Below are 15,688 nucleotides of genomic sequence, written 5' to 3'. Positions count from 1 at the left end.
GTGCCATAGTAAGTGCTCAGTGTTAGGTGTGGTGAAGATGACTGTGATGAAGACAAAAACCTAATTAACTTTATCAGGATGTTGGTCTGCAAGATGTCAATGAGTATTAAAGATTAGAGAAGATAATCAAATTTGATCATTATTTACCATTTTTCTTTTTCTGTTCTCTGGTTTGGACAGATCATTCTTAAATTTCTAGCTGTAAAGAAATATTCAAGGGGCTAGAAAGATGGCTCAGTGACTAAGAGTATTGGTTGCTCTTCCAGAGGACCCAGGTTTGATTCCCAGCACCCACATGATGGCTCACCATTTGTGACTCCAGTGCCAGGAGATCAACACCCTCTTCTGGCTTCTATGGGCACTGCGTGCACGTGATTCACAGACATGCATGTAGGCAAAACACATACCCATAAAGTAGCATTCTTTAAAATAGTATAATGTTTGTGGAGATATGATTTACCCTGTATTCTAACAGAATTTGTTTAAAATAGAGTATATAGTAAGAGTTTTTGGTTGGGGTTACTTTTAGATAACAACTAAAGTTATCTGGGTTTCTTTTGTGGTTTTTGTTTGTTTGTTTGTGGGGTGGTCATTTGTTTGTTTGTTTGTTTGCTTGGTTTTACAAGACAGGGTTTCTTTGTGTACCCTTGACTGTCCTGGAACTAGCTCTGTAGACCAAGTGCCTGCTCTGGTTGTCTTTTTTAAATAAGTCATAAGACTGGCCTGGTATGCATGCTTTTACTCCCAGCACTCAGGAGGCAGAGGCAGGCGGATCTATAGAGAGAGTTCTAAGACTACATGGAGAGAACCAGTCTCAAAAATAAATAAATATAAATCATTTATTAGTACACTCTTTTAATTTTCAGGTTAGATGAACTGCAGAAGCAGCTACAGGAAGACATAAGACAAGGCCGGGGCATTAAATCTCCTATCAGAATTGGTGACCAGGACAGTACAGATGATGAGGATGGTCTCTTGGAAGAACACAGGTAGTGTCTTTTCACACCATCTATAAGCGTTCAGTACTATTGATTTTTTTTTTTTTTGAGACGGGGTTTCTTTGTAGCTTTTTGGTTTCTGTCCTGGAACTAGCTCTTGTAGACCAGGCTGGCCTCGAACTTACAGAGATCTGCTTGCCTCTGCCTCCCAAGTGCTGGGATTAAAGGCGTGCGCCACCACCGCCTGGCCCTATTAATCATTTTAATTTGACTTTTATGAAACAGCTTGGGCCACTGATGGCTGGCTGCCCAGTGACTGAGATACACTTGGGTTTTGTTGGAAGGCAAATCAAGGCACACAGGCAAGCCTTTGGTTCCAGTACTTGGGAGGTAGAGGCCAGCCTGATCCACAGAGTGAGTTCCAGGATAGCCAGACCTACACAGAGAAACCCTGTCTTGACAAGCAAAAAAAAATCAAATTAAAGATACCCCACAAGGTACATGATAAATCTTTATCAGTGGTGTTCACTGTGAGCTTTAAAGAGAAGGACAAAACATTCTTTTTGAGACAGGGCTTTTCTGTGTTGCCTTGGCTGTCCTGTAGACCGGTCTGGCCTTGAACTCACAGAAATCTGCCTGCCTCTCCCTAGGGAGTATTGGGATCCCAGGTGTGCTCCACTATTGCCCCACTGACTGCCTTCATTTTTAAATACAAAAAAACCATTTGTGTCCTAACTCTTCACTATTCAATGGTCTTTGTGTTTCAGGGAATTTCTAAAGAAATTTTCAGTTACAATTGATGCTATTCCTGATCATCATCCAGGTGAAGAAATATTTAATTTTCTCAATTCTGGAAAAATTTTCAATCAGTATACCTTAGATTTAAGAGACTCTGGTTTTATCGGAGAAAGTGCTGTGGAAAAGCTTATTCTCAAGTAAGTAAATCAAACATTTTGGGTTTTTTTTTTTCTGTATTAAAAAATTGTTCTAAGGGCTGGAGAGATGGCTCATTGGTTAATTACACTTATTGTGGGGTGGTGACGGTGCATGCCCTTAATCCCAGCACTCAGGAGGCAGAGGCTGGCAAATGGATCTCTGAGTTTAAGGCCAGCCTGGTCTACAGAGTGAGTTCCAGGATGGTCAGGGCTACATAGAGAAATCCTATCTTGGAAAAGAAAAATAAAATAACACTGCTCTTGTAGACGACCCAGGCTCATGTGTGATGGCTCACAACTATCCATAACTCCAGTTCCAGGGAATCTGACAGGCTTCTGACCCTTGTGGGTATCAGGCATTTATGTGGTGCACATATATGCATGCAGGGCTATTAATCAGGGTTCTCTGGAGCATTCAACCTGTAGGTCTCAACCCCTCTAGAGCTGGAATGACCATTGGAAAATACAGATATTTGCATTACGATTTTTAACAGTAGCAAAATCACAGTTATGAAGTAGCAGCAGAAGAAGTAACAAAAGTAACTTTGTGGTTGGGAATCACCACAGCATGAGGAACTGTATTAAAGGGTCACAGCAGTAGGAAAGTTGAGAGCTACTGCTCTAGAGGAACAGAATTCATAGACTTACCTTTATATATTGAAAGGGGACTTAATATGATTTACAGGCTGTGGTCCACCAAGGAAAGGTCTGAAAATCTAGTTGTTCAGTCCACAAGGTTGGATGTATAATCTGGTCTTCAGTGTGTGCTGGAATCCAGAATAAGTAGCCTCTAATGCCAGTGAGTGAATGAATTTGCTAGGGAGATCGAGAGCCAGAGCAAGCAAGCAAAAAAGAGCAATAGCCTTCCTCCTTCCATGGCCTTTACATAGGCTGCCAGCAGAAGATGTGGCCCAGATTCCCACCTCAAAGATCCAGGTTAGAAATGGGTCTTCCCAAGCTACACTGTGGTGGTGCACACCTTTAATCCCAGCACTCAGGAGACAGAAGCAGGTGTCTCTGTGAATTCGAGGCCAGCCTGGTCTAAAGAGCTAGTTCTAACACAGCCAGGATTACACAGACAAACCTTGTCTCAAAAAACAAAACAAAAGGGGGGGGGGGGTATGGAGAACTTCACACTTAAAATGACTTAATTTTTTTTTTAAAGATTTATTTATTTATTAAGCATACAATATACTGCTGGCAAGGAAGGCACCAGTTCTCATTACATTACAGATGGTTGTGAGCCACCGTGTGGTTGCTGGGAATTGAACTCAGGACCTCTGGAAGAGCAGCCAGTGCTCTTACCCTCTGAGCCATCTCTCCAGCCCAAAATGACTTAATTTAAAAAAAAAAAAAAATCCCTCACATGTGTGCCCAGCCATTTGGGTTTTAGTTAATTCTAGGTATAGCCAAAAATAACCATCACAGAAGCTAACACCCATACACATAAAATAAAATCTTTTCTTAAAAGTTGTTCTTAAAAGCTTCTGATTGGCTGGGACTAAGACTAAAGGTAGTGTGCACCTTTAGTCCCAGCATTCGGAAGGCAGAGGCAGGCGGATCTCTGTGAGTTTGAGGCCAGCCTGGTCTACAGAATAAGTTCCAGGACAGGCTCCAAAGCTACACAGAGAAATCCTGTCTTTAAAAAAATAAAAAAATAAATAAAAGCTCTGGCTGGGGAACTAGTAGAAGAGTCTGCCTCTGCCTCCTGAGTGCTGGTATTAACACCACATCAACATGGATTTTTCTTTTTGTTTACAGTGCTAGAAGTAAAGCCAAAAGCTTCAAGCATGGTTCATCGTTACTTTTTTATCAGCTAAGATTAAAATGAATATGTGATGGCTGGGCTGTAGCTCATTTGGTAGAGTGATTATGTCTCATATGTATGGCTCTGGATTTGATCTTCAGCACCACAGAAGTCAGAAGTAGTGGCACATGCTGCAGCAGGAAGACGGCACATTTAGTCACCCTGAGCTACAAAGCAGGACCTTGTCTCCAAAAACATATTCCCAGTACCACAAAAGAAAGATTCATCAATGACAAGAGTACTAACATGAGTCAGATTGTTTACTTCATGTAGGAAGTCCTGGCTCTGGTGTATTGTTTTTGCCATGTTTTTTCTCTACTTGTTGTATCTTATTAAGTGCTGGCTTTCTGTTCAGATTCCCAGGAAGCACATACAACCTGTGCTTAATTTCTGCTGATTCAGTGAACTTTAGTTTGCCCAGCTAAAATTCAAAACAGGTACCACTGAGAAAGGCAAAATACAGACCTTGGATCGGCTCAATGCCTAGACTAGGATGATTGTCTTAGTGTGTGACATTTCAGGTGTAGAAACCATGTGGAGGGGGCTGGAGAGATGGCTCAGTGGTTAAGAGCATTGCCTGCTCTTCCAAAGGTCCCGAGTTCAATTCCCAGCAACCACATGGTGGCTCACAACCATCTGTAAAGAGGTCTGGCGCCCTCTTCTGTCCTTCAGGCATATACACAGACAGAATATTGTATACATAATAAATAAATATTTAAAAAAAAAAAAAAGAAAGAAACCATGTGGATTCTGGTGCCAAGTTTTGGGAAATTCATCCCTAAACTGATAAAAGCCCATGTCCTGAGACTGGTACCTTTGTCTGCAGAGGAGTGTGGAGTCCATCGACTGAGTCAGCTAGGCACCAGTCCAACTTATGTGTGAGCCTGCTCCATGTTAGTATTGAATCTGCCTCTGTTAACTGAGGTTTGCCTACTTGTTTCTCCGATCATATCAAATGTCTTTTGTGCTAGAAAGGTTTTGCCATAGGTAACAGTCACTGGTTTTCTGTTTCCAGATCAGGAAAAACAGATCAGATTTTTTTGACAACACAAGGCTTCCTTACCTCTGCATACCACTATGTCCAGTGTCCTGTACCTGTGTTAAAGTGGCTGTTTCGGGTAAGAGAATGTTTGGGGCTTATAATGGGTTCCTTCTGTGTTTCCTATTAATAAACTTCAAGCCTGACAACCTGAGTTCAATTCCTAGGCCCCACATAGTGAAAAGAAAGAACCACCTCATGAAAGTTGTGCTTGGCCTCCACATGGAACATATGCGCACCCCCATGCACACACTAAATTAATGAATGAGTAAATGAAATTAAATTTTTATTATTAAGCAGAAAAAATATTAAATTTAAGCAAAAATAAATAGTGTATTACACCCGTAATTTCTGGGTGCAATAAAACGAGGCAGGGAGAGCCATGTTCTCTCTTCATATATGTGTTTATGTGTGGTTACATACATGTGAGTGTCAGATCCTGTGGAGCTAAGCTGGCAGGTGACTGTGAATTATCAGACATGGGTACTAGGAACTTAATTCTAATTTTCTACAAGAGCACTCAGCCATATTAGCAGTGTGTGTGTGTGTGTGTGTGTGTGTGTGTGTGTGTGTGTGTGTGTGTTTATGCAAACCCAACTGTTTCTCTTCCTTCTCCATTTAACACTTATATATTTATATATCTTTTTTTTCTCTTTTTGTTTTTTTGTTTGTTTGTTTGTTTGTTTCTCTGGTATTTTGAGACAGGGTTTCTCTGTCTCTTTGTATGGTTCTGACTGTTCTGGAACTAGCTCTGTAGACCAGACCAGCCTCAAACTGACAAGAGATCTACCTGCCTCTGCCTCCCAAATGTTGGATTAGGCATGTACCACCATGCCCAGCTATATCTTCATTTTTGTTTTATGTAAGTGGTGTTGATTTTATGTATTGCTTTGGTATTCCTCTAGATATGTTGGCCAGAAATGTAGATGTTTATTACTCTTGACATATCAAGAAGACAGTAATTCAGGATTTAATGCAGTATATTTTGACAGAGCTGCGAGGCCATTATTCTCCTTTCAAGGACAAGATTCATGTCACCTTTTTTCAGGCTATTAGAGTATTTTATTTTAATAAAATCCTGGATGTATAGGAAATAATAGGAGTAAACAGTTTTTAAGTATAAAGGGATATTTTACACTATGCAAAAGTTTGCCTTACTGGAAGGGGAGATGTCTCAATACATAAAATCTTCCTGGATAAGCACAAGAGGCCTAAGTTCTTAGGACAAGTGTGCAAGCCAGGAGTGACAGCACATGTCTGCAGCTCCAGAGCTGGAAGTGGATACAGGGAAATCCTGGGGGCTCACTGGCCAGCTATTCTAGCTGAATCAAGCTTCAGGTTAATCAAGAGACTCTTTCTCAAAAAGTAAAAAGAAGTGGGCTGGGCAAGATGTCTCATTCAGTAAGGGTGCTTGCCTCCAAGCCTGGCAACCTAGATGCAGTGTCTAGAACCCATATGGTAGGAGACAGCAGGCTCCAGAGGTTGTTCTCTGACCTCCGCTGGCTTGCTGTGACATACATTTGTTCCCTCCACACCCAATAAGTGAAGGTCAGAGTCGTATAACACGAACATAGCCAGTGTTGACCCTTTGTCCTAATGGGGCCTGTGTGGGTGATTATGCCTTCATGTACATACACACAAAAGTCTTGTCCTAGAAATCCAATCTTCTTTTAAAGACAGTCTTATGTAGCCCTCACTGACCTGGAATTCACTATGTAGACCAGGCCTCCAACTCAAAGAGATCTATCTACCTTACCTGTTATTAGATGACCTGGGAGAATGAGTCAGCAGTTTCAAGCACTGGCTGCTTTTGCGGAGGAGCCAGGTACTATTGGTATCAGAAAACTCCATTACATGTTGTCTTGGTTAGGGTTTCTAAGAGACCATGACCATGGTAACTCTTTTAAAGAAAAACACTTAATTGGGACTGGCTTACAGTTCAGAGGTTTAGCCCATAATTGTCATGCTGCAGAGTATGGCATTATGTAGACAGACTTGATGCTGGAGAGGTAGTTGAGTGTCTACATCTGGATCAGCAGGCAGCAGGGAGAGTGACCCTGGGCCTGTCTTGGTCATCTGAAACCTCCAATCCCACCCCCAGTGACAAGCTTCTTCCAACAAGGCCACACACCTCCTAATTGTGCCACTCCCTACGAGCCTATGAAAGCCATTTTCATCCATATGACCACACATATGAACTAAGATGTAGGGGAAACAGCATTTCTACTCTGGGTTTTGAGAGCGTGTCAAGGAATCTTATGTTTGGCAAGAATTAGACATTCTAGAATACTCATGTTCAGTTTTTCCATGGGATTGGTATTTTTTAGTGTCAACTCTGCCAGGTACTGGATGAATAGCACATGAAGCCCACATTCTAACACGGAAAAAGTAGGGGGAAATGTGAGTGTACAGTAATTAATTTTAAGGGTCAAGTATGGTGAAGAAAAGTTGAGAAGACTAAGATAGCTATGGAAAATATAAGAAAGAAGAATTTTTGTTATTTTTTTAATGGAAGGTGGTTAATAAAGTTTTTGTTTTGTTTTTTTTTTTAGTTTTTCGAGACAGGTTTTCTCTGTGTAGCCCTGGCTTCTGGAACTTGCTCTGTAGACCATGTTAGCCTTGAATTCAGTGATCCATCTACTTTTGCCCCCAAGTACAGGGGTTTAAAGGTGTGAGCCACCACTACCCAGTTGTCCTGTCCTTGAAGGCAGCTAATACCTAGTTATTGTTCTTCCTTGTATCTCTGATGACAACTGAATATCTTCTTAAAGGTACCTTAGTTGGGCCTGGGAAGATGGCTTAGTGGTTAAAAATGCTTCCTTCACAAGCATGAGGACATAAGTTCAAATCCCAGCAGTCGCATAAAAACTGTGCACATTGTAATCTCAGCAGTGCCATGGAGAGGGTAGGGGCCAGTAAAGCAGGGAAGGGGAGTTGCTGACTGCCCAATCTAGGAGAAATCGTGCACTCCAGGTTCAGTGAGAGACCCTATGGTCTGTCTTTAGGCTTATTTGAGCCTGAGCAACATGAGACCCTGTTTCAAAAATCAATTATTGGTGAATGCTGTTTCATGAGTGTAGGTGCAGTGTGACCATACACCTATCCTGTCTCTTCTCTACTGTGGTAGGGTGATCCCCTAAAACCCTAAGCCCAGAAAAGTCTTTCCTCCCTTATAAAGAACAGTTAGAGAGTGACTAGGTATGGTAGTGCCACCTATACACCTAGCACTTAGGAGATAGAAACAAGAGGATCAAAAGTTAAGGTCAGTTTTAGATACATAGCTAAAATACATAGATACATCTGGAGCTACTTAAGATTCAGGTTCAAGTCCTCTCCCTAATTAAAAATGTATGAGTGTTTTATTTATTTATTTATTTATTTTTGGTTTTTCGAGACAGGGTTTCTCTGTAGCTTTGGTGCCCGTCCCGGAACTAGCTCTTGTAGACCAGGCTGGCCTCGAACTCCCAGAGATCCGCCTGCCTCTGCTTCCCGAGTGCTGGGATTAAAGGCATGCGCCACCACCGCCCGACTGTATTATTTATTTTTAACTTTGATAACTAATTTGTAATTTGATTTTCCCATGTCTGTGCTTAAATGTAGAGGTCAGGGGTCAACCTTGGATGTTTTTTCCTAAGCACCACCCACTTTGTTCTTTGAGAAAAAGTGTCTCTTATTGGCCTGGACTTGCTGTGTAAGCTAGGCTACATGGCTAATGTCTTCATTAGGGTTTTATTGCTGTGATGAGGCACCATGACCATAGCAACTCTTTTTTTTTTTTTTTTTTTTTTTTTTTTTTTTTTTTTTTTTTTTACAATGGAATACCGGTCAGGGATTTTCTTTTTTTTTCTTTTTTTTATTAATATTTCCACCTGCTCCCCGTTTCCCATTTCCCTCCCCTCCTCCCAAATATTACCCCCTCCCCCGACTCCCCTCCCCCTATCCCCACTCCTCTTCTCCACTCCCCACACCATTCCCCCTCCCTTTCGATACTGAAGAGCAGTCCAAATTCTCTGCCCTGCGGGAAGACGAAGGTCTTCTATCTATGTCCAGGAAGGTGAGCGTCTAAACAGGCTAAGCTCCCACAAAGCCAGTTCATGTATTAGGATTGAAACCTAGTGCCATTGTCCTTGGCTTCTCATCAGCCTTCATTGTCCGCCATGCTCAGAGAGTCCAGTTTCAACCCATGCTTATTCAGTCCCAGACGAGCTGGCCTTGGTGGGCTCCCAATAAATCAGATCCACTGTCACAGTGGGTGGGTGCATCCCTCGTGGTCCTGATTTCCTTGCTCATGTTCTCCCTCCTTCTGCTCCTCATTTGGACCTTAAGAGCTCAGACCGTTGCTCCAAATTGAGTCTCTGTCTCTACCTCGATCCATCGCCAGATGAAGGTTCTAAGGTGATATGTAAGACATTCATCAGTATAGGATAGGGTCATTTCAGGTTCCCTCTCCTCAGTTGCCCAAGGTACCAGCTGGGAACATCTCCCTGGACCACAGCAACTCTTATAAAGGAAAATATTTAATTGAGGCTAACTTAATAGTTCAGAACTTTAATCCATTATCATCATGGTGGGAAATGTGGCCACACAAGTTGGAGGAGCTGAGAATTCTATGTCTGGATCTTACTACTTAGCCCTAGATAGTATGGACTGCTCTATAAGACCACTCTGGCTTCAAACTCAACAGAGATCTGTCTGCCTTTGCCTAGTGATTAAAGATGTTCACTACCATACCCAGCCGTACTTGGTTTTGGTTTTTGTCTTTTAAGATTTTTTTTTATTATTATTAATGATGTATACAGTGTTCTGTTTGCATGTATCTCTGCCCGCCAGAAGAGGGTACCAGATCTCATTACAGATGGTTGTGAGCCATCATGTGGTTGCTGGGAATTGAACTCAGAACCTCTGGAAGAACAGCCAGTGCTCTTAACCTCTGAGCCATCTCTCCAGCCCTGTACTTGGGTTTTAGGTGTGTACTGAGGCTAGAACTCAGGTCCTCACACTTGTTCACCAACACTTCAACAACTAAGTCATCTTCCCAGCCCTCCTTTATGTTTTGTTTGGAGTGGTGATACATACAGAAAAGTGACTTCTAGTTTCAAATGCTATTTACGTAATTACAAGTAGAAGTTGTAAAACTAAAAAGCAGGGGGCTGGAGAGATGGCTCAGAGGTTAAGAGCACTGTCTGCTCTTCCAGAGATCATGAGTTCAATTCCCAGCAACCACATGGTGGCTCACAGCCATCTATAATGGGATCTGTCACCCTCTTCTGGCCTGCAGACACACATGCAAACAGAATACTATATACATAAATAAATAAAATCTTTAAAAAAAAAAAAACTAAAAAGCAAACACCATGGGGCTGGAGAGATGGCTCAGAGGTTAAGAGCATTGCCTGGGGCTGGAGAGATGGCTCAGTGGTTAAGAACACTGTCTGCTCTTCCAAAGGTCCTGAGTTCAATTCCCAGCAACCACATGGTGGCTCACAACCATCTGTAATGAGGTCTGGTGCCCTCTTCTGGCCAGCAGGCATACATGCAGACAGAATATTGTACACATAATAAATAAATAAATAAATTTAAAAAAAAAAAAAAAAAAAGAGCATTGCCTGCTCTTCCAAAGGTCCTGAGTTCAATTCCCAGCAACCACATGGTGGCTCACAACCATCTGTAATGGGATCTGGTGCCCTCTTCTGGCCTGCAGGTATAACACAGACAGAATATTGTATACATAATGAATAAATAAATATTTAAAAAAAAAAAAGCAAACACCAGAGTCCAGGTAGCCTGATAGAATGGAAAGAGGCCTGACCTGAGACTAGACCTGTGTTTGGTTCTACCTGCTATGGCTCCATTAGTGAATATATAACCCATTAGTGACGTATTGTTTATACATAAAATGAAAACCCTTCTTAAGTTCTTAAGTTGTTGTGTTAAGTGCACATGAAACTATTTTGGAAGTGGGATGTCACTGCTTTGCCCAGGCTAAACTCATATTCACAATTTTTCCGTCTTAGCTTCCTAAGGAACTAGGATTAAGAACATTCTCTGTATCACCATACTTAAAATAGTTTTATATGAGCCTAGCAAATACTAAACTCATGTTTCCTTTCTAACACTTGGTTATATTTTTGACAGATGATGTCAGTTCACACAAATTGTATTGTGTCGGTACAGATTTTAAGTACATTGATGGAAATAACCATTAGGAATGGTGAGTACATAAACTAATTTGTAGTATGTGTTGTTGTTTATTACATATTGCTTAATGTTAGAATTGTGTTTTTGTTTGTTTTGATTTTTGCTGATCCTGGAGATTAAATGTGAAGCCTCATAAATGCTAAACAAGCACTCCACCTGACCTATAATCCTAGCTCTAAAATTGTTTTTTTGTAAATTTATTTTTATTTTATGTGCATTGGTGTTTTGCCATGGGTGTTGGGTCCCTTGGAACTAGAATTCTAGCTATGAGCTGCCATTGTGGATGCTGGAAATTGAACCTAGGCCCTCTGGAAAAGCAGTCAGTGCTCTTAATTTCTGAACCATCTCTCCAGCCCCATAATCACACATCTTTGAAAAGAAAAGAAAAAAGAAATGAAATACCAGTCAAAAACAAATGTCTGATTTTCTATGTTCTTTGAGGAAACAGATCCCAGATTTTACTGATGACAACCCTTAATATTTAACACGTGCGTTATTTTATAGGGTCAGTAGAAATGTTTGGAAACTTTTCTATGCGTTAGAGCACCCAATTAAAAAATATTATTATTTAGGCTTAGTTATTGTTATTGTTTGACACAGTCTCATATAGCTGAGGCTATCTCAAACTAACTTTGTAACCTGGGCTGGCCTTAAATTCTTGATCCTCCTACCTCAACCTTCTGAGTGATGGGATTACAAGCATAAACCCCTAGGCTCAGATTTAACCAATTGATTTTTAGTTTGCTTATGAATTAACAACAGTATGTGTTAATAGTGACCTAAGGCAGATTGAAACCATCTGTTGTGTGTGTCGCTTTCTTGCCTTTGAAAGCCCTCTTAATACAAGAAGGATTGTGATTCAACCAATCACTTATTTGAGGGATAAAGACTATAAGGCTACTGAATATGATAAAGTCTTCCAGTGTTAATGGTAGTTAGGATTTTAACCAGTGTTGTGTCTAATCATTTCAAAACGTGTTACTTGCATATGACTTGCATATGCATATGACATACACTCTGGATCACTCAGGTATTTCCTTTGTATTATTTAGTTCACATGATCTGGTGAGTTATACTGTCTATGATGTATCATAACTATATTGTTAACATGCCATTAGCAGCTGTCATTTCTGTGAAATCATTGTCATAAGAGCCACTATGGTAACAAATGCCTGTAATCTTAGCATAGGTTGTATAGTGAGACTCTTGTCTCAAAAAACAAAAAAAAAAAAAACGAATGAAAGAAGAAAAAAATGGCAATCATCTGCTTCACAGGCAGACTGTCACTTTGCAATGTTCCTTTGTGCAATAGTGTTTTGAGTTGAAATAATTTCTTGTTTTACACAGATACTTTCAGTGACTCACCAGTTTGGCCCTGGATCCCATCGTTGTCTGACATAGCAGCTGTGTTTTTAAACATGGGCATTGCCTTTGGATCTTTGTTTCCTCTGGAGACTCTTCAGCCAGATTTTAATGAAGACAATCTAATGTAAGTTTTCTTCTCATAGTAAATACCAAAAGATCTTTTGGGGTTTTTTGAGACAGTATCTTACTCTAGCCCTGCCTGGCCTGGAGTTAGCCACGTAAAATGTGCTAGCTGGCCTTGAACTAACAGAACTCACCTGTTTCTGCCCCCAGTGCTGGAATTAAAGGCAAGCACTACTTCACTGTGCTCTGAAAGGAATTTGTTAATGGTCATCTTCCATTGTCATTATAATTGATTTAATGTATTCATTCTTGACTTAAATTCAAAGCTGAAATCAGTCTGGAAATACTTGCTTTTTTTTTTAAAGGTTTTGTTTGTTTTTCAAGACGAGTTTCTTGAAGCCTGTCCTGGAACTAGCTCTTTAGACCAGACTGGCCTTGAACTCACAGAGATCTGCTTTCCTCTGCCACCCAGCTACTTACATTATCTGCCCTGCTCTAAAACATGGCATCTTTTTAATGGTGAAATAATAGAAACACTCCTGTATAAAGAGTTTTAAAGTCTTCTCATTATTATTTAAGATTGTCTTACTGGGCCAGCAAGATGGTTGATCAAGTAAAAGCACTTCCATGCAAGCCAGATAACTTCACCTCAGTTCTGTCTTTGATACACATGATAGAAAGAAATAATTTGACTCCCAAAAATTGTCCTCGGACCTCTATCCTGGGGCCTTGGCACCTACACCCAAATCACACACTACCTACCCACCTCTATACCTAACCCCACCTTCAATAAATTTAATTTTTAAAAAATGTTATGTATATTTATTGAGCGAACGGTTAGACAAGAAGGGGGAAACCATAAAGTTTGGAAAGAACTTGATAAAAAAATAATTTGAGGCCGGGCGGTGGTGGCGCACGCCTTTAATCCCAGCACTTGGGAGGCAGAGGCAGGCAGATCTCTGTGAGTTCGAGACCAGTCTGGTCTACAAGAGTTAGTTCCAGGACAGGCTCCAAAACCACAGAGAAACCCTGTCTCGAAAAACCAAAAAAAAAAAAATAATAATAATTTGATAAATAATTCAGACTATGCATAAAGGCCTAAGAATCAACTGAGAGACTCTGACAAAAAGATTTGGTATGGATGCTGGGGAGTAAAATTTATAGAGAAAAGCCGATAACCTTCAGGTATCTGATGAGGAACCACTTAAAAGTATGCCAAAAGGAAGGAGTTTATGACATCTAGAAAATAAACCTATGTAGCAATGTGTGCATATGAATTACTAAAGCAAGCAAAGATTGTAAATGGAAAGCCTACTGTGTGTTCTAACGAGGACTTCTAGCCTAGGTATTCAGATATAGGACTAAATGTCAGCAGGATTTGAGGGAATAGGAAGGGTTGGATCATACAACTGATTCAGAATTCATAAAAATCAGAAATATGAGGCAAAACTGGCCGTAATTATAGAAGAGGAAAAGATGGTTTTATGTGTACAGCCTCCATAAAAGGAAATGGGAATTTGATCACTATTTTGAAGTCTTGATGGCAATGATTTTTTTCTTATTTATGTGTGTTTACAACTTTATGCCAAAAGAGGACATCAGATCCCACTATAGATGGTTATGAGCCACCTTGTGGTTGTTGGGAATTGAACTCAGGTCCTCTGGAAGGGCAACCAGTTCTCTTAATTGCTGAGCCATCTCTCCAGCCCCAGCAATGATTATTTTAAGTAATGTCAAAGAAAATCTTCAAAATTGGGAAGTTGGGGAACATGGTAGAAGCACAAGTGAGAGCAAGGCGGCCTGGTCACAGACAAGGACTTGATTCCAACTATGAAAGATAAACATCAATAAAACACTGCAGAATGGGCAAAAGAAATAGCGACCCGATTGCAGAGAAAAGAAATAAAAGTAATTCTTAAATTTCGAGCACATATTCATCTTGGTTTGTAGTATGAAAAGCTGTGCGTTGTGTCCCTCTGCCCGGCTAGCTTAACCCCTGAAATAACCATACGGAAATTGTATTAATTAAATTACTGTCTGGCCCATTATTTCTAGCCTCTTATTGGCTAACTCTCACATCTTGATTAACTCATTTCTATTAATGTGTATTGCCACTTGACTGTGGCTTACCGGCAAGAGTCTAACCTGAAGGATAATCTTGGCGTCTGCCACACTTCCCTTCTTCCCAGCATTCTGTTCTGTCTACTCCGTCTACCTAAGGGCTGCCCTATCAAAAGGCTAAGGCAGTTTTCTTTATTCAATCAATGAAAACAACACATAGAAAGAAGACCCTCCTACACCATTGGGTCGTAAGAAAAATATGAATTGTTAAAACATGGTGCATCCAAAACCAAATTCTCTTGTACAATTCTCTTTTCACTGTAACTGGACCCCTTGTTACCTGTGTATACTTCATATCAGAAAATATGCTGAATAGCAAAATTTTAGACATACTCTGATACTCTAAATAGAAGAAACAATGCCTTCCTAGTCTATCAAAAAATCTTTTTATATTATTAGAACATTCTGTTTGTGTTTTGAAGCAGTAGCTCTAGCTGTCCTGAATTTGAACTCCTGCCTCTGCCTTCTAAGTTATGGGATTGCAGGTGTGTGCCGCCACACCCAGCCAGCTAAATACCTCTTACCACCCCACCACCACCCGAAAACAGGGTTTCAGTTTGTGGGCCCTGGCTGTCCTGGAACTTGTGTAGACGAGGCTGGCCTTGAAATCACAAGAATTCCACCTACCTCTGCCTCCCAAGTTCTGGGATCAAAAACGTGCACCATCACCACACCGAGCTATGTACCCAATTAAAAATACCACATACTTCTGGGTGATATAAATAGTTAAGGGGCTAGAGAGATGGCTTAGCAGTTAAGAGTTTGTGCTGCTCTTGCAGAGGATCCAAGTTTGGTTCCTAGCACCCATGTCCATTGTTTTACAACTGCCTATAACTCCAACTCTAGGGGGATCCAATATTTCCCATCCCTATGACATATCTACACAGGGATACATAATTAACAATAAATAAATACATGTATGTGAACATTTAAAATATCAACTACATTACTTTTGGTAAACTCAATAGTATGAAGTAATTTTTTATATTGTGTATGATCAATTTGAGTGCTTAATTGATTTTAGTAAGCATGTACAATGATGAAATCAAATAATTGCATTAATACAAAAATGTGAATAATATTTAGCAATATAATTTAGAGGGTTTTCTGGAGAGAAGGTTCTGTGATTAAGAACACTTGCTGCTCTTCTAGAGGACCAAAGTTGCATCATCAAAACCAATGTCAAGCTGCTCACAACTGTCTGTAATTCCAGCATCACAAG

The 15,688-nt window shown here is 40.5% G+C and overlaps 1 protein-coding gene across 2 annotated transcripts in view; it reads left to right on the top strand.

Annotated features, from left to right (window-relative positions):
- The window catches only part of Slf2 (SMC5-SMC6 complex localization factor 2), a 52,882-nt gene that overhangs the window by 14,233 nt on the left and 22,961 nt on the right, over positions 1 to 15,688 (top strand). For both annotated transcript variants that reach the window (XM_057778026.1, XM_057778027.1), the window contains 5 exons: positions 867 to 989; positions 1,706 to 1,873; positions 4,696 to 4,798; positions 10,855 to 10,930; positions 12,265 to 12,406. In XM_057778026.1, coding sequence (XP_057634009.1) covers positions 867 to 989; positions 1,706 to 1,873; positions 4,696 to 4,798; positions 10,855 to 10,930; positions 12,265 to 12,406 — 612 coding nt within the window. The remainder of the gene's footprint in view (positions 1 to 866; positions 990 to 1,705; positions 1,874 to 4,695; positions 4,799 to 10,854; positions 10,931 to 12,264; positions 12,407 to 15,688) is intronic.

The sequence above is a fragment of the Chionomys nivalis genome, chromosome 8 (assembly GCF_950005125.1).
Source record: "Chionomys nivalis chromosome 8, mChiNiv1.1, whole genome shotgun sequence".
Lineage (NCBI taxonomy): Eukaryota > Metazoa > Chordata > Mammalia > Rodentia > Cricetidae > Chionomys > Chionomys nivalis.
Note: the sequence above shows the minus strand (reverse complement) of the source record. Positions and strands in the feature narration are given on the sequence as shown.